General features: G+C 28.8%; 1 protein-coding gene across 1 annotated transcript in view; it reads left to right on the forward strand.

Annotated features, from left to right (window-relative positions):
- The window catches only part of LOC101240901 (von Willebrand factor A domain-containing protein 3B), a 102,711-nt gene that overhangs the window by 49,091 nt on the left and 29,804 nt on the right, over positions 1-23,816 (forward strand). Inside the window, exons 15-21 of the mRNA XM_065812392.1 lie at positions 1,081-1,173; positions 1,275-1,412; positions 5,753-5,874; positions 8,869-8,917; positions 20,662-20,765; positions 20,901-21,050; positions 21,152-21,190. Coding sequence (XP_065668464.1) covers positions 1,081-1,173; positions 1,275-1,412; positions 5,753-5,874; positions 8,869-8,917; positions 20,662-20,765; positions 20,901-21,050; positions 21,152-21,190 — 695 coding nt within the window. The remainder of the gene's footprint in view (positions 1-1,080; positions 1,174-1,274; positions 1,413-5,752; positions 5,875-8,868; positions 8,918-20,661; positions 20,766-20,900; positions 21,051-21,151; positions 21,191-23,816) is intronic.

The following is a 23,816-nucleotide window of genomic DNA, read 5'->3' on the forward strand; positions in this document are numbered from 1 at the left end:
TTTTGTATACATTTTAATATATATATATATATATATATATATATATATATATATATATATATATATTTATATATATATATATATAATATACATATCTACTATAGCGTATTTATATAAGCATTTGGTCACTTTTTTTGCTTATCTTAATATGGTTTTTTTAGAAAAAGAAAAAAAAAACAAAGAATAAGAAATGAAATGATTGCTGCCCCATGCCAAACCCTCGGTCAATGTAGCAGCACTCTGCTGTGAGTCAGGCTATTCGATGTATTTACTGAAGCTCCCGGCAGCAGGCTATTTCAGTATGACATCAGATTGCTCACCTTAATCAGCAGTATAAGATATATATATATATTCGTTTTATGCTGGGATTGCCAAATACTGACCTGGATTTTGAGGCCTGCAACAGTAGAGATAGTTAATTATTAACTTTAATAAAAAACGCATGGTAAATTAGTCGGACCCTGTCTATCTGCTAAGCTTAAGCTTAGCAGATAGACAGGGTTTCTTTCTCTTTTCTGCAAATACTATCATGGTTGCTGCTCAGAGGTGCTATCGTTCTGGTTCCATTGACTAAAACTCATTTTCGCTTGACTCGTCATGCATCAAAGTCTCAATCTTTTACTGTATCTGTCCCTGCATGCTCCAAAAACATTTATTTGTCTAGTTTTTTTCCCCGTACTTCAACCCCTTGGAACTCTGTCCCATCTTCATGTTTTCCTGACTTATACAATCTTCAACTTTTTAAGTCTTCTGTCAACCATTTCCTTGCTCTATAACTCTATTTTTTTTTCCTAGTAACTCTCAACTTAATAGTGGTTGCTTGCAGCCTTGTTGAGGGTGAATCAGAATTTAAAAAAAAAACTATATATATATATATATATATATATATATATATATATATATATATATATATATATATATATATATATATATATATATATATGTATAATGTATTACACATATCCTAGCCACATCTAACAAGCCCTGCTAGTATTATTTAGCTGTGTGTGTTTTTTCATATAAAATTTAATCAAATTATTGTTACTTTAAAAAAAATTTCAATTTTTTAATATATATTAGGAACAGTTACCTGAAAAAGAAGTTTTTAACATATTACATTTTAATTCTGAAGTGCATATGTGGAAAAATGAAATGATGGATTGTTCAGAAATAGTATGATTTTGATGTAATTTATTTAAATTACATTATAAATATTTGACTTCCTCAAATATATTTTCTATTACTTATTAAACTTAATGAACATTGTTTTGTAGAATTTCAAAGATGCCACTGTTTGGGTAAAATCTTTGTTTGCTGCTGGAAGTACAAATACTTTGGAAGCACTCCAATCATGCTATACTTTAAAAGACATTGAAGGAATTTATTTATTGTCAGATGGAAGACCTGATCAAGTAAATCTTTATTTATTTTTAGTGTTTTAAAAACAGTAAATGATTTAAAAAGCCTTTTCTTTATTATAAACAAAAAAAAAAGACCAGACAGAACTCCTAAACAGAAGCTTTGGCCAAAATAGTAGTCAACTTTATTCAAAATATCTGCCAAGAATATCCACCATATATCAAAATATCCACCAAAAGACCACAAATTTATTATTGACAATGAGTCTTACTTTTACTTTGTCAATGGCAACACTAACTGGTTATAATACATACTATTTAAATGGTTAAAATTGATACTAGACATTGCTAAATATTATGACATTGCAAAATTTAAAAAAAAAAATTACTTGTATGGATCTCCCCACGAGAAGTCACATCAGTTTACATTGTTCTTTCTGGCCAAGCAATAAACCAAGAGATCTATTCAAAAGAGTGTTTACAATAGCACTTCCAACTTTTTGATAATAAATATTGAGACACCAAGTACATCTTTTAGCCCGATTTGGCAACATTTATGCTGTCAATTTGGCAACATTCACTGTGCAAATCCATTCACTGTGCAAATTTGGTAACAAATTAGCTGGAAAAAAAAATTACCATTTGTTCAAAATAAGGACCATAAAATCCAGCAAACTTGCCAGAAGCTTATGCTACAAAAGATTTTTGGGCAATCCTTAAATGGGATGTGTACCAGGATGGATGGTCTTCAAATGATATATCAAGCCTTCAGTATTCGATTCATTATTGTGCCAGTAGACTTAACCAAAATACTGTACAAAAGTTGATACAAAGTATCAATACCAAACATGATTAAATTTGAAGATTTGGAGTCATATAATAAATTTTTAAAAATTTTTTTATTCTGTATATTTTATACTATGTTTATACCAAAAATCTTTTATTTATCATATTTATTTAAGTTTTTATTGAAGTTTAAAACCAGATTCAAATTTTATGGTACAGGTATTATATGTATATATATATATATATATATATATATATATATATATATATATATATATATATATATATATATATATATATATATATATATATATATAGATAGATATATATATATATATATATATATATATATATATGTATATATATACATATATATATATATACATATATACATATATATATATATACATATATATATATATATATATATATATATATATATATATATATATATATATATATATATATATATATATATATATGTATATATATATACATATATACATATAATTCAGAGAATATAACAGTTTTTTCCTAATTTTGAGAATATATACATATAAACTCGAAATTAGGAAAAAACTGTTAGAGGTCGGCATCAGGTTAGCAAAAAAATTTGACACTTTGAGGTTAGCAGTTAGGTTGGCATTCGGCAATGCCAACCCTAATTCCGAGGGGTGTATATATATATATATATATATAAACATATATATATATATATATATATATATATATATTGTTCGATAACCTAAACCTCTAAGAGCACAAGTAAAATGGTTCGACTTGAACTAATATCTCTTATTAACCAATGTTTGACCCTTAACTTGAACTAATATCTCCTATTAACCAATGTTCGAACATAGGTTAATAGGAGATATTAGTTCAAGTTAAGGGAGTTTTTCTTTATTCTAAAGTATAAACACTAAATATACACCATTATAAAAACTTAAAAAATGTTTAAATTACTCAAAAGATAACTTTAAAAAAAGTTTAGCAACACAATGACTTCCTTATCATTTGTTAATAAAATTGCATCTAAAAGCTAGCGATTTTTAATTAAAAGTTTATTGAAACCAAAGAATAATTGCTTTTTTATCGGTATTTTATTATAATTTATTTTGTAACATTAATTAATATTTGTAGCATTGCTTTACTGATACCAATCTATTCAGATCTAAGTACGAAGAAGAAAAAAAAAGAAAATATTAGGCTACTGTTATTTATATTTTATATGGAATGACTTCAAAAGAACAATTAAATCAAGTTATTTTGATTTCTCTATTTCCTATACAAAAAGTTAACCGAAGGAATTTGTTGTAAGGGGATGAAAAAATGGTTTGATTTTAATAGTGAACAATTAGACAATTTCAAGGGACCAAATGAAATAGTTCGAGATAACAAAAATTCGAGTTAACCAGTGTTTGACTTACCGGGAATTAACTGATATATATATACACTCGCAACATCTATTTGCCTATTTAAATTGAAATTACATTTTTATCAATTTTACATGATAGCTGTTAGTCTAAAGAATAAAATAAGCTATAATGTAATATGTTTGTAAGAATAAAGTTTTGAGTCTGATCAAAAGAGGGCGAATCTATTACCAAAAATGTCACTTAACTTTTGTTACACAGAAAACAAAGTAAAAAAAAATTCAACTTTTAGGTCAGATTTTTCCAATCGATAATGCGGATCATATTGATTCTGCAATATTAACAAAAGTTAAAAAAGGTTGCAACAGAGGTGATTGGCTAGGTTTCTAGGAAAGAAATCTTGATACTACACATATAACTTACATTACATCATTTACGTTACTGAGCAATTATTAATGGTGGGTTTTTTATATCTATTATTTAGAGTTAGATTTTTTAAAGTTACATAACAAAAGAATTGCAAACCTATTGAACTCATTTATTAAAAGTAATTAACAAAGGCAATTTTAAGCAACTGGTGGCTCTCTTCCTGAGTGATTTTTCATCAACATTTATGAAAGTTATCAAATTGATAACATTTTTTTTGACTTACTTTTCAAACTTCTTATGTGTATTGCCGTCTTATTTTTACTAGGTTCAATTTTTAAAAAGCAGCAAAGTATTTAAATTTAAATCTTTTAAATATTTGCAACAAAAAAAATGCTATCACAGTTTTAAAAAAGTAAAGTGATTCAAAGTACTTTATTTTATTAAATTAGGATTATAAAAAACATTTGTTGTAATTTTAAAAAAAATTTTTTTTTTTTTTTTGGGAAGGGGTGGTACTAAAATTTGCAACATAATTTCAAGGGAGGGGGGTTATGGGTGCAGGTATATGTGATTGTTTGTGACAGGTAGAGGGATGGGGTTTAAATTGACAAATATAGGGTGACATTTTGTGTGAATTCTTACTTTCATTTACAAATGATTTGTTTTAATAAAACAATAATATTAACTTTCTAAATAATTGTAACTTAAAAAAATATATAAAATTATTTCAAACATTTTGTGAGTTGCGATGTAAAACAAAAGTGTTCATTTTGTAAATAACAAAACTTAAAGAAAAAGCGCTAGATCCTTGGTAAATTCATTTAGTTTTAACTTACGCTACGCAAATGTTAAAAAGTTAAAATGTGCTTTAATTAAATATCATTATTCAAAACTTTAAATGTAAAGGTTTAATATTCTTGTGTATATATTAGTAAAAAAAATTTTTAACCAAATTTTAGAAAAAACAAAACTTTATAAAGTTTTTGTTAAATAAAAATTGTAAAAGTTCTATTTTATTTTATATATTTTTAAAAAGTAAAATATTTGAACACTATCAAATTAAACATGTTAGTTCTATTTTCAAACTAAAATAATTCAATTTTATGCAAATATAATCATTGTTAAATTAAGATTTTACAATGACACATTTTTTATCATGCGACAATGAGAAAAATCTTTCGGAACCATTAAAATGATTTAAATTTATTTTACTATTAGAGGTATTTTTTTAATAAACTTTCATGTGTCTACATCAATACTCATTTGTTAAAAGTTGACAAAAAAAAGAATAAAGCTTGACTACTTTTTCATTTTCGGCTGTGGAATTGCCCACTGAGGAAAATGAAAAAAGTTTCTTAAAACCAGTGTTTTTTTTATCATATAGAATATATAAGGGGGCGCCAGCATATATTTTTCAAAAATGTTATTTTTTGGGATACTCATATATATATATATATATATATATATATATATATATATATATATATATATATATATATATATATATAGACACACACACACACACACAGACTTCTGCAAAGGAATAAGAGTGTTAAAAAAGATTCTAAAGTTTGAAAAGCCTCCCCTAGATGTCTGAAGGTGTTGGAGATCAGTAATAGCAGAGATTTAGCTATAGATTTGAGATCAAAATAAAATATTAAATACAAATAAATTGTTAGTATTTTATTTAAGTTAGATTAGTTTATGTGTAGTTTTATGTTTTATGTTTAGTTTGTGTCTTTGATGAGACTGTCTAAGAATTTTGATGATTTAAACTGTCAGTTTCTTTGTTTTTAATAATAATGTTATTTGACTTCTTTTTTGCACTTTTTTAATGTTCTAATTTTCTCGTAAATTTTTATTTAGCCTTGCGAAGAAATTTTAAGTCATATTAATTCATCAATACCAATACATTCAATATCATATAATTGTGATGATGAACAAGCAAATGGTTTTCTTTATGAGTTATCAAAAAAAACCTCAGGAAGGTATTACAATTTTTTTTTTAACTTTTAGATCAATTAAACTATTTATATTTCAAATTTAGTCAATAAAATTGGTGCAATAAAATATTCATACTTAAAAAATTGGTCAATCAACATTTAATTTATAATGCCAAAGCCCCCCTATTCTCAGGTTACAAAAATCTTGTATTTCATCTCAAAAATTAGGCTCCAGAGACTTCTAGAGAATCTTGAACAGTGTCTATAATAAGGGCAAATCTGTTATTCCTCCTCTCTTGCATAGTTCAGATTTTGTTACCTCACTTAAAGACAAAGCTAAATTGTTTGCTAAGAACTTTTCATCAATCTCATCTCTTAATTCCAGTAATCACATTCTACCTGATATTACCCAAAAAAAACTTGGCATTTGATCACTCCAGCTTCTGTATCAAAAGTGATTTCCTGCTTAGACTCTTCTACAGTCTATAGTCCAGACAACATACCTGTTATAGTCTTGTAAAAGTGTTCTCCAGAGCTTTTCTCTATACTTTTAAAATTATTTAACAACTGCTTATCATAGTCTTTTTTTCCAGCCTGCTGGAAAGTGGCATTTGTTATCCATTTTTCAAAAGTTCTGGAGAGTGATCTGATTTGCTTAACTACTGTCCCATTAGTCTTTGTCCTGTAATAAGCAAAATTTTTGAGTCTGTAATTAACAAGCACATAATCACTTATCTTGAATCTAATAACTTACTTTCTGAGCATCAGTATGGATTTTGATCTACTCATTCTACTGCTGATTTGTTAACGGTAACAATTGATAGGTTTTATGATGCATAAGATTTTTATTTCTAAAGCTTTTGATAAGGTTTGGCATGCTGGTCTTCTCCATAAGCTCTCTTCTTAAGCTGTATCAGGTAACATCTTTAAGATTATTGAATCCTTCTTTACCAATTGCAGTATAAAAATTTTCTTCAATGGATAGCACTCTTTCATTTCCTGTTACTTCAGGGGTTCCTTAAGGTTCTATCCTTGGCCTTATACTTTTTTTAATTTCTATTATTTTAATTACATTTACGATCTCCCTGAAATTCTCACATCTAAGGTGGATTGTTCCCTGATGACACTACCATTTATTTTTGTCTTGATAAGAAGCCAACACTCTCTGATTGCTTGTAGGGATCATTTGAGCTTGAAAAGGATCTCACTTCTGCTACAGCATGGGGCTCTCAGTGGCTGGTGAACTTTAACTCAGATAAAACTTAATTTTTTTCAGCTAATCATTATCCCAACAGTGTAGATTTTCCTATATTTATGATCAGCAATTTACTCGATGAGTCATCTACCCTTCATCTTCTAGGATTAATTCTATTCTGATTATTCTTGGAAACCTTTTAACAAATTGATTTCAAAATTAGCACCTCTTTATTGTGCTTGCTACTTTCTTATTTTGGATTCTATCTTTTATCTCTATAAATTTTAAATCTTTCCTTGTATGGAATACTGCTGCCATATCTGGAGCAGATCTTCAAATAATGTTCTTTCTTTTTAGACAAGGTGCAAAAATGCATTGTAATTTTAGTTGGTCCTGCTCTTACAGCCAACCTTCAACAATTTTTACATTGTCATAATGTTGCTTTTCTTTCTCTATTCTATAAGTACTATAATAGGCACTGCTCTAAAAAGCTAGCATCTCTTGTACCATCCACTAAAATTCATTCACATTTTTCTCATCATTCAATTAAGTCTCATTCTTTTTACTGTGACTATTCCTAAGTTCTTATTTGTCTAGTTTTTTTCCTCGAACATCAGTTCTTTGGAATTTGCTCCCATTATCTTGCTTTCCTGATTCCTATAATTTGTAATCTTTTAAGTCATCTGTTAATTGTTATCTTGCTTTATAAACTTCATCTTTTCTCTTCCAGTCTACTTCCAGCTGTAATAGTGGTTGCATGCAGCTCTTCCAGTCTCTTCCAACTGTACTTGTCTTCCAGTCTCTTCCAACTGTGATAGTGGTTACATGTTGGAGGTGAAGATATTAAAAAAAAAAAAAAACAAGTAACTTTTTTATTACCACATGAAGTTAATGTGTCTTATCATTGATTTTTCATGTAAAAAAGTAGGATTTTTGTGATTGAAACTTTTAAATAGTTTTTCTAAAAACATTTAAAAATATTCTCATCAGTTGTGTTTTAAATTAGTATTTGAAATAATATATAACTATAAATTTTTTTTACATAATTATGTAGAAACGAAAATTCTAAACAAACTTTTTACATAAGAAACTAGACTAAACACATTTTGTATTGCCCAGTCACATTTTGTATTGCTTAGAACACATTTTCTATTGCTCAGAGCACATTTTGTATTGCTCAACCAGAACATATTTTGTATTGCTGCACTTTTTCATTAAACTTTAATGCAATATTAATATTGTTTTTAAAAAAATTTTTTGTTTGTGTTTAAACAAACTAAACTATTTTGTGTGTGCGTTTTTTTTTTTTTTAGAAAATGATGAAATAGAAAAAAAATAGTTTTAAATAGTTTTGTTTTCAACTCTTACATGCTACAACCTAACTTGCTAGTTGATGTATACTTACTTACAGTTGATGTATACTTACTTACATTGTTACCATATAAAATACTTTTAACCATTATTAGTGCTCAGAAAAGTTCTATAGAACTTTTTTTTATGATGTCAATAATATATAATCATTGTTAATACCAATAGTAAACACTAATATTACAGCACACACTACCAACCACACACACTGCAACCTACACCACCAACCACACACTACTACAGCCTGCACTACCAACTGCACACTATTACAGCCCACACTATCAATTAGGCACTGCTACAATTCACACTACTAATGTTTTTACTGTCCATGTCTATGTTACTAGCATTTACCACTCTAAATTAATTAGTCTATTGCAGAAAAGTGGTAGCCTCTTTATGTGCTACCCACTCTAAACATAAGTAACACTTTTCTACTAATTTTAATAAAAATAATATTTTTTTAATATCATATATAGATATCATTGTTTCTTTGAAAATGAGTTTTCTATTGGTGAGAAATTTCAGGTAATTTTTTTTGTAAATAAATCTTCATTCATTTAATAATATTAAAATATTTCTTCAACATGTTTGTTTTTCTTAACCATGGAAACACACATTAATTACTAGTTTAAGTTTATTAATAAATTGTTGTAGAATTTATTAATTTTCTTTGCTATAATATAAATTTACATTCAGAAAATGAAATTTAACTATTAAAATAAAAAGACCTAATACCTAACAAAAGGCTGTATTTCCTTTTAATTCAAATGAAAAATTATTAATTTTTTTTTTACTTTTATATTAAATATAAAAAGTATTATATTATATATAAAGATGTTTAGTTTCAAAAAAAAAATATTTAATTATTTAAAATATTTATTTGAAAAAAATTTTGAAATAATTTTAATGAATATAATTTGCTTTCTCCAGATGAAAACTACATTAATCTCAGTTTGTAATGTACTGTTTATTGAAAACTTTTATGGTAATTTATGTCTTTTAATTTATCAGGGTTCACACAATGGTTTATTAAGGTTTTATTATGGTCTTACTGTTTTACCTCAAAGATTCCATTCAGTGGTGGTATATTAAGTTACTATAACTTTGTTTTTTAAATATATCAATGTACATTATTATGCATTAATAATACATAGGTCCGTTAATGTTAGTTGCAAATTGCAATTTGCAATAGTTGCAAATACATTCAAGGATTTTTTTTTAAAAAAAGATTTTTTTTCAAATCCAAAAAACCTTTGCTTGGTATATAAAGATTGTTGCTTTGTAATTAAAAGTTTTATAGAACACAGAACATCTGAAATCACAAATAATTTGCAGTTTCTGGATATCAAGATCTTAAAACTTCATTTAATAATACTTTTCCATTCTATAGAGAAGAGTATAGCAGTTCTGATGATTGGTTTAGGTTTAAGATTTCCTCAAATAATTAACTTTTAAAAAATTCACAGAATTTAGTGTGATACTACCAGGGATGTGACGGGGGTTGACTCTGAGTTTCTTGCTTATGGAATGTGAGCTCTACCACAGAATTATATCTGTTTTTTAAAATTTTTCCCAATAATATTAAATAGGGTACTCTGGTTTACAGAATAGGAACAGGTAATGCCAAACTGTTATCTTTCGAATGTGGTTTTGAGCTCTATGAGGTTCTATAAGGTTCAGAAGTTGAAAAGGAAAAGATACTTGGATACAAAAGTTGATAAAGAATACAGTAGGGGTGTATTGAATGCAAGTATGAGAAAGTACAAGCTAGTTCATTTGATTTGTTAGATATGATTTTATCTGGTATAAAGAAGATATAATATTAGATATAATCTAAAAATTTAATAGGTAGATATAATATTTGTTGTTATAATTAAGTAAGTGAATATAGAACAAGTATAATGTTTGCACAGTTTGTAGATTTTTGACCTAACCCCAACGAAAACACCCGGAAAAATCCTTTTGAGGGATGATAGTACATACCAATAGGAGTTCATAGCAATAAATCTTAAAATCAGGGATTACCGTCCGTGGGACTTTTTTGCGTTTAAAGTTCTAAATTAGAGTGAAAGTTAGTTTTCTTTATTTTCCGAATTCAATAATTAGTTTTACAAAAAACTTTATAAAACAAAAAATGTTCTACATAAAATTCTAAACAACTCTTATCTTATTCATATTTTCCAAAATTTGATTAGTTTTCCTTGAAAAAACATTTTTCTATAAGTTCGAATATTCTTCTTCAACTTCATTGGGTTTGGCTCGTTCTCACTTGATTCTTTGACATTTTTGTTCTTTCTTGTTACCTTTCCTTTAGTTCTAGAGGAAACTGAAAAAAAAGCTTTGGATTATTCTTTGAAATCATTTTTGATCTGGGTTTTCCCCAAAATTTACGTTTTTTTTTTAATATGCAACTTAGCAATCTGTAGCTATAACTTACCATTGACTTGCTGAGACTAGATTTTTTTGCTATTGTATTCAATGACACAATGTAGCATGTACTTTGGGATTAATAGAGACTGGAAGATTAATGTAGCTCTGTTTAAAGCTTTCAATTTTTGCTTCAAAATCAGGATCCAAAGTGGTTCCAAAACAAGATGTAACAACATCTTTGAACAGAGACAAAGTTTGAATAAATCCATCGGCCTGTTTGAAGTGCTTTTGCTCTGCAATTTGCTTCAGGCAATCTAATCCTCTCAGCAGTTTAAGGCAATCATTTCCATTAAAATGGCCCCCATGGAATGGTTGAATAGAAAGGTGCAGTGTGGTTGACCATTGCTTTGCATCTGGCCAAAAATCGCAGAGGTTTTTGAAGAGATGGTTGACCACACCAAGAAGTAGACGAAGCTCCATAGGTGGGATGGCTTCCAGCACAAGCATGTCATCATGAAAATCAAGCAAGGGCAGATGAACAACATTTTTGAAATCTCTCGACTTGCGAATGTCACCGCCTGATTTCATGAACTCTGCGAATTGCTTCCGAATTTGACCGAAGGTGCTTGGATGGCCACATCTGATGAGGTTTGTGTTCTCTGCCTCACACCAGCAGCAAGGGTGTTTGCTACTATGTGATTGAGTTCTACAGAGAATGTTAGCAAGCTTCAAATCACAGGAAATAACCAAAGAGTCTAGCAAAGACTTCTCATGGATTTTGATGAGACCGAAAATCTGCTTGACATTCTGGTAAGTTTCAGGTGTGTCTTGAGAGAGAGCAGCAAGCATTTGCTGCTTGACACTTATTGCTTTGGCTGAAAGTGGAGAAGTTAGTTTCATGTTTTTTTGAACAGGACTTTGTGGCTCCAACTCATTCTTTTCCAGTTCAATGTGAGTGAAACTGACCTTCAAAAATGATCCACCTCCATCTATTCCCAGCTTCAAGATGACTGAATCTCCTAAGTTTCTTGAAACTTGTACGTTGACACTGAGGTCAATGAGATAATGGCAGTGCACAACCTCCCTGGTCTGGTTGTCTTCTGACAGGTTCATGCTGATAATTGTAAAGTGGTCTGCTACTTTTTTTTCTGCATGAGCAAATTTCAGTTGAAAGTTGGGTTCTACCAACCGTAAGGGACTGAATTGATTCAAAGTGGAGCCAAGCTTTCGCATACCATTATTGGAGAGTTCAGTGTTTTGTTGAATGTGAACCATACTCTGAGTAGAAAGCGGGGTTTTGAACAGCTGTTGTGCTACTGATGCCCCTCTTTGCAGTGGAATGGCTTTGCCTCCAGCTTGTTGAGTGAGACGAATTGTTCCATTAGGAGATGAATCTTTTGAAGCAATAACTGCTGAAGCTACTAGCTCTGCGCCCTTTCCATCAGCTTCAGCAATTTTTTTCAAATTTTCATGGCGAGTCCCCAGTGTGCAGTTGTGAAGGAGTCCGCGACCAATTAATGAAAGACATTTGGTGCATCTCTTTTCAACGCTCTGGTTTTCAGGCTTGATTGATTTTTCAGAGGAGTCCTCAAGTTTGTTCAGAGGATGTTGCTCCTTTCCTCTCAGTTTACCTATTTGGTAGATCAAACAATCACAAATAAGTGATGAGCGAGTTGAAGGCTTTTTTGAGATGTTCTGAAAGTTGAAAAGTGTTGGAACTTTTTTCATGGAGCCATCCAATTTTCCAAGTTGAAATCTGCAGTTGACACAAATTCCTAATGGAACCCTGTCATCATTGAAGTCTAAATTAGGTTCAATGAATTGAAGAATCTTTTCCTTTGCTGCAACTGTCAGTTTTCTATCACTTTTTTTCATGCACACAACACATACAGATTTTCTGCATTCATCATGTGTTTTTGATTAGGCATTTTGGTCGTAATGAGTCAAAAGTTAAAGCTTAGTCAAGCTTTTCAAGTGCCATTTCCCAAAACAAAGCGTTGTTTTTCTGTGCGACTAGATGAGATCGTCAAAAAATCGTTTTTCAGTGTGACACGATGGTTGTAAAAGATATTTTTTCAGCGTGACATTATGGTAGACAAAATGCCGATTTTTTGTGACGAATTTTGAAGGTTAAAAACGCGTTTTTGTGAAAATATGAATAAGATAAGAGTTGTTTTGAATTTTATGTAGAACATTTTTTGTTTTATAAAGTTTTTTGTAAAACTAATTATTGAATTTGGAAAATAAAGAAAACTAACTTTCACTCTAATTTAGAACTTTAAACGCAAAAAAGTCTCACGGACGGTAATCCCTGATTTTAAGATTTATTGCTATGAACTTCTATTGGTATGTACTATCATCCCTCAAAAGGATTTTTCCGGGTGTTTTCGTTGGGGTTAGATCAAAAATCTAGAAACTGTGTTTGTGATATATATATATTTTTTATTTTTTAATATTTATTTATTATAAGGTAATATATATAAATGTGTATGTATATATACATATATGTGTATATGTATATATGTATACATACATACACATTTAAATATATTATGTATATATAAATATAAACACGCATATATGTATACATATACGCGTGTTTATATTTATGTATGTGTATATATATGTGTGTTTGTGTGTGTATATGTGTACAAGTATATATATATATATATATATATATATATATATATATATATATATATATATATATATATATATATATATATATATATATATATATATATATATATATATATATATATTAGGGTGACCAAAAATGCAAAAAAAAAATTTTTTAGAATTGGAAAACGCTAATGTTTCCTATCCATTATACACCTTATAAAGAGTCCCTCCCAAAAATAATTCCCTTTAAATATATTGGGAACAGCCACAAGTAAAAATTGAGTTTTAATTCCAAACATGAATTTGGGTGAAAATGAAGCATTTTTAACTTGATTATGAAGAAAATTAAACTTGAAACTGTTTTTTGAAATTGTCTTAGTTAAAGATAATAAACTGATTTAAAAAAAATCAATGCAATTATTTTCTAACATCATTTATTTTACATGAGTTGGGACTGTGACATTTTTTTTTTAAACAAGCTTTCTATGCTCTCGGACAACCAACAATTTATTCTGGCATATATCTTCATTGTGGGATGTATCAACACTAGGGCTGTACCGGATTCTGGCTCCGACTCCGGCCGAAATCTGGCCATTTTTACAAATTCGGCCTAAATCCGGCCACATTTTAGCCGGATTTCTGAATTTTGGTCAGTTATTTGTTACATCTTTTTTGCTTTTATTTATACAAATCAATGTTCTTTGTAATTCTATATTCTATGTACTCCATGTTTGTAGAGGTATCTGTATTTACATTTCTTTGCGATTCTTTTTCCCCTTTGAAGTTATCGATTCCAGTCATTGCGACAATTAAAATTGGTAACTTCAGAGCAAAAAAAATTCGAAATTCGAAAAATTAGTCGTTGAAATATTTCTGAAAGATTTAAATTTATAAAAATACATACTTAATAAAAATTAAATTATTTAAAGTCTTTAAATAATAAAACTACCTTATTAACATAATATAATATTTTCTTTGATAATTTAAATAAAATTTATTTATTATAAACAATCTTTAGAAGTAATTTGTTACTTTATTTTCGCTTATTAATCAAATCATTCACGCTTATTCAAAATATCAAATTTTTAAAGTTGTTTATTTCAAACATAATTAAGAATATAATATAAATAATTTTCTAACGTTTAGCTATATTTATGTTGAGATATTTAGCTATATTATGTTGAGATATTACATTCAACTACTTTGCAAAAATTGTATAGCCATTAATTTTTTTTACTAGATGGCAGGCAAAGGAAAAAATTATAAAAGCAGTCCAGTTTGGGAATTCTTCAAATTAAAGGATAGCGACAGCTCAAAATGCTAGTGCTTGCTGTGTCCCAGCATCTTGTCACGTGGTAAAGCTGGTGAACCTAAAAAGTTTTCAACTTTGTCTATGATAACACATCTTCCGTCAAAACATCCTAAAGAATACAACGAAATGCAAATAAAAATTGCTGACTCACAGAAGAAAGCTGAAACTGTAGCACTGTCAAATACTAAGCCTGGTGCAACTGCCGCAACCAGTAAAGCCATGGTTCAGTACACAATTCCAGAACAAGTTGCACGCATGAAAATATGGGATATCAACAACAGCTCATCAATTAGAATTCATCGTGCCATTGCTAAGATGATTATAACTGATATGGAACCGATTCAGGTTGTTCAGAAGACAGGCTTCGTTGAACTGATGAGAGTTTTAGAGAGGCGGTACACTGTTCCATCACGAAAATATTTTTTAGACCGATTAATTCCTGAAATAAACGATGAAGTGTGTGCTCAACTATTGGTAATAGTAGATCCAGCAACTTCTCCATATCTGTCATTTACCACTGATACATGGACATCAGGCAATACTGTGCAATCATTCACGGGTTTAACTGCCCACTGGCTAACAGAGCACTTTGAAAACATGAGCTTTGTGTTGGATTGTAAGCCATTCATTGGACATCATACTACCCCTGCACTGATGACTGCCTTTCAGCAGATGCTTGACAAATGGAACATTGACGTTGGACGCTGTCATGTCGTACTTCGCGATAATGCGGCAAACATATCGAAATGTTTCCGTGATGATAGCCTTGGGTGCTTTGCAACTACTATTCAGTTATGTGTACATGATGGCTTGCTCAACCAGCGGGTAGTATCAGATATAATAAGTATTGCTAAGAAATTAGTTAGTCATTTTAGGCATTCTTCGTCTGCGACTGGTCGGTTCAAGGAGCTGCAGGCTGAACTTTGTTTACCAGACCACTAGCTGATACAAGACGTGAGTACAAGGTGGAATTCAACGTTTTACATGCTGTGCCGACTATGTGAACAGCGCCATGCATTAACTGTCTACTGTTCAGAAGTTGATGGAACTTATTGCCCAACTGCATATCAATGTTCTGTGGTGGAGAATGTAGTTTGTGTGCTGGCTCTGTTTGAAGAGGCTACTTGTGAAGTTAGCTATGAAACAGCACATATATCACTGGTCATCCCTATTGTAACAGCTCTGCGGAACCTGTTGAAAAATGAAGGCAATGATGCAGGTGTAAAGACTATGAAGTCAACACTACTTAAGTCATTGGATAAGCGTTTTAAAGGCATTGAGGAGAAACCTCTTTATACAGTGGCGACGTTGGTTGATCCACGATTAAAAACTAAAGTATTTTCTTTACAGGCAACACTGACAGCTGCAAAGGCAGCGGTTCTGCTTGCATTCAATAAAGTTACAGTGCAGAGGGTATCGATGCAAGATGAAAGTCAATCTGAGCATGCTAAGCAGCAGATTAACAAAATTGAAGAAGTTCCAGCAAAAAAAATCCGGCTGAATAATTCTTCAACATCATCATCATTACTCTGGCAATGTATTGATGAAATTGTTCAATCTACGTCAGCACCTGAACAACAATTGTCAACAAGCATTGAAACTCAGCTAAGCCAGTATCTGGCAGAACCAGAAATAAATAGACTTGCTGATCCACTACAGTGGTGGAGTAAAAATATGCAGAGATTGCCAGCTCTGGCGACAGTAGCTCGCATTTATTTGGGTGCGCCGCCGACAAGTGTACCATCAGAACGTTTGTTCAGTGTTGCTGGGGAGGTCCTCAATGATCACCGCAGCTCACTCCTTCCACATAATGCAGCTCGTCTAATATTTCTTAAGTACAATTCGAAGCTGATCAAAGACTAAATACTATTTAGTCTTATGCATATAGATTAATTTAGTAAATAGAAAAAAATCGTTTATCAATTATTTTGTTCTGTTATATTGTTTTATTTATATTGTTTAAAAATTTTTCCTTCCTTTTTAATAAAAAAAATGAAGTTTAACAGAAAAAAGTTGTCACTTGGTATTGAAAATGGTCAACATTGTTTACCATGATCATCACTCAGGAAGTTAATAATAGGAGATGAACAGAGTTTGATCTCTTATACTGATAACAACTCTCATACACATTGGTGTGGTTGCTGCAATCAAAACCTTCCTAGTGATCTCCTTGCTTACTGCTAAGGCTGAGGGACCAGATCTGTGTCTTGATTTAGGTCTATCAGGTTTATCAACCAAAGTTTGTTCATCTCTATAGTCTGAGTGATAATATTCTCTATATGGGTACAGCTGGGCAGGACCTATCAAAGAAGTTTTTAGTATGAAGAAATCATAATTTTTTATCTCTTGCATGACATGATATTAAAAATGATGAGGGAAGAGAGAGAAATGACAAGGAAATAATTAAAAGATACTGAAAAACATTATACCTAATACTGATTTTCTTTTACATTTTTTAAAAGGTGGTTTATCTTCTCTTGATCATTAGGAACCAACCAATCTGTGTCAGCTTTCTTCCATAGCTCTTTGTGTCTAGTGTACCTGTCAAAACTTTTGAAGTTTAATATATAGAATAATAAATATTTGACAAATCTTAATCAGTTTTAGTTTCATTAAATGTTTGTTACCTTAACTTCTAATTCAACATCAACGCAAGCACTGATAAACATTTTTCTGTCTTGTCTTCAATCCTGAAGAAATTTTAGGTCTTCTTTTATTGTAGCACTGTTTCTTGGCATAGAAGTATGTCAAACAGGTTATCTATTATTATCAGGAACTTTTCTTGCTGCTTTTTAGATGCATTTGGTTTCATTTCAAGTGTTTTTTCATTACAAACAGCTTTATATTGCTTGTAAATTTCTAGAAACTTGTTTACTATGCTTAATTCTAAAAGAACATAGTTCTGAAAACCACAAGAGGCTCAAATATTTACAATACTCCAGAGCAAACAGTATTCTCTAGTCACAGCGTTGCAAGGCCCATCAGTTCTTTTGCACATCTCCAGAAGATGGTGCTCCAGAAGATTGTGCACAAAAGACATCTCCAGAGATGTCTTTAGTGTGCAAGCAAAGTTTGTCTTGATTGGTCTGAATCTTTTAACCCTGGGGAAATAACGTCCAGAAAGTATCTAATAACATGACCATTAGTAGGCAATTGCCTGCTAGGTAGAGAGGTAAGTGGAGTTTCAATGAGACAGACAGGTCCTCTTGGGTTGTAATTGATTGGGTTTACAGCTCCTTTTTTAGCTTCAGCTCTTCCCATTTTTTTGAAATATTCAAATGTTAAGCAAAGAATTGATTTAAACATTTATAAAGTTAAATATAAAAATAAATAAACTGTGCTTTTAAGTGTATTCAGTATTAATATAATAAGAACTTAATGGCAGACACTAGTAGCGGTTGGGTGGTGGGGTCCTAGGATTTAGAGTAAAGATAAGAGGGGAGAGGAGTTGATGGGCATTGTCAATATTATTTTGAATAAAATAATATGAATAAAAATAAACAATAGTATTTTTACTTTACATCAGCATTAATCAACTATTTCCTCTGTTATGTAAGCTTCAGCAGGAAAATACTGTAAGTAAGCTGAAATTCCTTAAATAAATTGATTTTTAACATTGTAATATATGCATTATTTATAACGTCTGAAATAATCATATCAAATATCTTATACAATGTACAAGATATTATTTTATTGTATAAACATGTAAAATATACCTGTTTATAAAATAAAAATGCTAATTCCTTGAAAAAATGGATTTTTACTTGTAGCTGTTACAAGCATCCAGCATACTTAAAATTTTGTATGGAAACTCATACAAGTTAGCAAAATCCATAGGACACCATAGTTAGGACACCAAAATCCATAGGACACAGTAGCTAAATTTTTTTTTTTTTTTTTTTTGCATTTTTGGGTCACCCTTATATTTATATATATATATATATATATATATATATATATATATATATATATATATATATATATATATATATATATATGCATATTCAGATACTTTGTCTTCATTTTGTCTACACGTTGCTTTATTTCATACTTACTATCATACCTTTTTATTATTTTCTATTGTCATAAGTAATTAGTGTTATTTTTGAATTATTTAATTTTTTTAAATATACTTATTATTTTTGATCAACACATCAATGTGCATAGCATGATCACTTAGAGCGCCAACCTGATAAACATAAAAGCCTTTACCATTTCAATTGTAACATAATTTAATATAGCACATTCTTGATTCTAAATTTAGCAGTTAGCAAACTCATTGAATGTAATGTGTTAAAATTTATTTAGTAATTTTAAATGATATTTTTAAAGCTAGTTTGCAAATGAAAGGTAAACTACTTTTCATGACAAAACTTTATATAAAAAAAGTTTAAATAACTTAATAATAAAAATAACAATACATTTTTCTGTTGATGGTCAATGCCAAATTAACCCTATGACAGACTCGAAACAAGGTTTTACTAAAACAACTTAACTAAAATCAAAAATTAGTTAACAAAACATGACTTGTCTATTTTTGCTTTGAACTAATTTAGAGACTGTCATTCAACCACTGAAGTATGCAATTTGTTCCATAATTTTAATACTGGATTTTGTAAAGATTATTTTCACAAAGGTTATTTTTGAAATAGGTATCAGTAATAGTGTGATGACCTGGTCTTCTTAAAATAGCTACTTTATAATTTTTTTTAGGTCGAACATGTCATTCAATTTGTTCTAAATTTGTATAGTATTTAAAAAGTTCTATTAAATTCCCACTTTTTTCTTTCTGATAGAGTTGTTAAATTTAAAGAGCATAATTGCTTTTCATATGATAGATTTTATATTTACGGTATCAATTTTGTTGCTTGTCTTTGTATGTTTTCAAGGATGTTTATATCTTTCTTATTATGAGGTGACCAAACTTGAATTGCATACTCAATTGTCTGAAGGATGATTTGGTTTTTTATTTAAATATTTTTGACAGTAGACCCAATCTACTATTTGCTTTGGTTACTGCTGATTTATTTTAAGTTTTCCATTTTAAATCTCGTGAAATTGATCAAAGTCTTTTTCCTCAAACTCAGTAGTGTTTGTATTCACATTGCCGAAAAGTATATAAATGTTTTGGATTTAATTAAGTATGAAAAAGATATAAAAATAAAAAGACCAAGCAGAACAAGTGCAGAATTTTCTAGATTAAGGATGATTGCTTGCAATGCAGGTGGAATTAATGGAGCAGTTCATAATATTACCGACATTTTCTAAGTTAGCAACAAGACCTGATTTTGTGTCTATTGTGTTTTATATTTATTATATATGTGTGTGTATATATATATATATATATATATATATATATATATATATATATATATATATATGTGTGTGTGTGTGTGTGTGTTTATACATATATACATACATATATATATATATATATACATATATATATATATATATATATATATATATATATATATATATATATATATATATATATATATATATATGTATGTATATATATATATATGTATGTATCAATCCTCCGATTTAGGAAAAATGAGGTCAGTAATAAAATGCCGAACTCAAACTGTTAGAGGTCAGCATCAGGTTGGCGAAAAAAATTAGACACAAAGGGGTTACCATAAAACATAGACACAAGACCAGCAATTTTTTGCCGACCTTGTTTCTATGTTTTATGGTAACCTCTTTATAAAGGATGTGAAGTTTTTGTTTAATATGAATACTTAATCAAGTAATGGTTATCTAATTATATAAAATAGTTGTATTTTTTCTTAAACCTAGTTCCACTGTTATCACCATATCAACACTCTTTAATATTCTTTCTCATTTTTATTTAGTAACTCCTGATAGGTTTACATGAACAAAGTTTTTTTTAAGTTTTTTTTACATAAATCAATATTAACATTGTTTTTTTTTATGTTTAGTTTTTTTATATTATTCATAGAGCGAAGATTTGTATCTGATAAAAAAAGAATTAAAAAGAGCCCAACATGAACTTGAAAAATCAAGTTTATTGCAAAAAGCAGTTCAACAAAAAAATGCTGCTAGGTAATTATTTTTTTTTTATGGTAATCATACCCATAATATAGTAAAAAAATTACAACAGTAAAAAAGAAAAATTCTTAGAATGATTTGATCAAAAAACCCTTTTCAAACTTCGTTTAAGCTAGTAATTTTTTTTAGAAAATTCTGTCTGGATCCTAACAAATTGAAAAATAGACCTGTATCTGCGTATGTTGACAATAAATCATCTTTACTGAGAACAAAAGTAATGAATGAAAATGAAGACAAACAAGAAAATAAGCACAACAGTCTAAAAGCAAAAAAGAAAAAGTAAAAATTCATTTATGTTAAAAAATGTTTATATAAAAAAAATACTTTAATATTTTGCATTTATTTTATACTAGAAAATAAAATTTCATTGTTTACTTTAGATTAGAACACGAAAGCGAAAATGTGAATAATATTAAAAAGTAAGATTATTAAAAATATTTTTTACCCACAGCTTTCATTAGACTTGACATTAGACTAACTTTCACTCTTGAAATATTTGTTTTTACTGCTCTTCAGAAAGTTGTAAAATTATATGATTTTGACTTCTCATGATGTTCTTAAAAATCTGAATGTGTATTAAGTTGCTCATATGAAATTATAAACAGGTGAATATATACACTTTATGGCCTACTATAGTGACATGCAGAGTAAATATTGGGTTTAAAAAAAACTTTTGGAGAGTTGTTTTTTTATAAATTTCAAATTAGTAATTTGTAGTTATTATAATATGATGCATTCCAGAAAAAGAATGTGATCTTTTAGTTTAATGTGATGAGTTTTAATTTTATGTTTATTAAATTTGCTTTCTTTTTAGAGCTAAATAATTAGATTTAAAGTATATGGTTTTTCATTGTTGTAAAAGTCTGTTAAATTTTTCACCAAATAAATAAAAAAATGGATGAATAAAAAAGATGGATAAGTGCTATACCTCAAGATAGTAGTCTAGATAGCCCAAATACTTTTATTTGTAAAGATCATTGGTCTAAAGACCATGAAAAGGTTTTAGTTTACGGAAAGTTAAAACCAAAACATCCACCATTTGTATTTTCTTGTGTAAGTCCAAGTCGAATTCTGACTCCACTGGATCAACCAAGATCAACTACTAAATCATTGTCATCTTTAAGAAGTACTATGGTTAATGAAATGGAGATCTGACGAAATGGAGGCTTTTGTGAAAGCAGATAATATTACATCCTGCTAGGATTTGTGTAATAAGATAAAACTGTATTTGTGTTATAAAATAAAAATTGTAATAAAATAAGAAAAAAATTAAAACTAAATCTTTAAATCTTTTTTATTCTCAATAATATCAATGAAAACTGTTTACATCTTTAATCTGCTGATGTATTGGACAACTTGGATGTTCCAAAGTTTATTTTGAAAATAAAAAATGGCTTATCCTTTTATAGCTATCACTGTGGTGTTAAGTGCACTATAAAACCTTTTTCTTACAATCATATTAATATTATTGATTGTATTTGTTGTCTCTATGCTGCAGTACATTATCTGAATTCTTTGCCAGTTGAATACTAGAAAAGTATTACTATTGAACAGATGCTCCTTAATGTTTATTGGTGAAAAAAGTATTCTCCTAATATGGTTGCCAAGGTATTTGAGTCATTGTCAAGGACTCTTTACACTTGATTACACTATGTTTTACTTACAAAGGCATATTAAGAACTGCAAAATGGTCAGATCCTAAAAAGCTTTTTCAATTTGAAAAAGATGCTATTGTAAAATTATCTAAACTTAATGAAACAGTTTTTAAAACCAATGAAAAATTCTCAACCAATTGAACATCAAATGTGCGAACTTGTTTAAGAGTATTCTGTGATAAAAACTTATCCATCTATTAAAAATAATGATAACATCACAGGTTTTTTTTATCAAATTTTTAAACTTGTTAATGTTGAAGCACTTTATGAAAGTATTTGTACTGGAGATAATGAGATAATGGAAACAATGATAAATGATTGAATTTTCTTTTAAATTTGACTGATATGGTCGAAAAAATTGCTCCTGATAAACAAGGTCGCAGACTAAAAAATTTGACCAAATATACATGTCATGGGATGGTTGAACTAGTAAAACATTTACTAACTACTAGTCATAAGTATCTTTGCCTCGGATATTTTACTAGTGACCCTATTGAGAAAGCATTTGGAAAACTTCGACAAAGACAATGTGGTACTTATTTTATAAATGTTCAGAAAATAATACAAAAAGTTGACATTAAAAAAACATAACTTTGTTTAAATATTGGTATCACTGCTAGTGATTTAGAAATTTCATGAAGCCATTTGTATGACAAATGTAATTATGTAATGTAAGATGATATTTTGTTCAATGTGTTTCATAATCTTCAAGTTATTGAAAAGCAATTTGTCTAAAGAAATAAAAATGTCTTTAGTTTACATTGCTATCAGAAGGGAAGATCTTCCAGTTGAAGATACATCATTTTTTTTGACCAGTTAGGAGTTAATGTCAAAGGGATTAATTGTGGCTGTTTAAGATAATATTTGCCATTGGATATTTTATAATATATTATAAAATATATTTTTAACAACTATTCCCATCTTTATTTCCCGCGATCTTCAAAGAACCCAAAATGAAAATTTTGAAATTATCTTAAATGTGGAGTATATATATTTTTTAAGTCATTGTTTTATTTTGAAAAGTTACTTTATTATAAAGATTTTAGAGTTTTTTGCACAATAAAAAGTGAGTTTTTACTATATTATATCTAATGAAATGTGGTTTGCATCTAATAAACAATTTTTTCATTTTAGAGGTTTAGTTTATGACTTATATAAAACTTATTAATTTATTAGGAAAAAAAACAAGAAAAACAATGCTCCCATAAAGAGAAAACTCATCTACAGTTTTTTTTAAAAGTTGTATGTTTATTTGGCTTGTCACTTTAGTAGACCATAATATGCTTTTATAAATTTATATATATATATATATATATATATATATATATATATATATATATATATATATATATATATATATATATATATATATATATATATGTATATATAT

The sequence above is a fragment of the Hydra vulgaris genome, chromosome 12, assembly GCF_038396675.1.
Source record: "Hydra vulgaris chromosome 12, alternate assembly HydraT2T_AEP".
Taxonomy (NCBI): Eukaryota; Metazoa; Cnidaria; class Hydrozoa; order Anthoathecata; family Hydridae; genus Hydra; species Hydra vulgaris.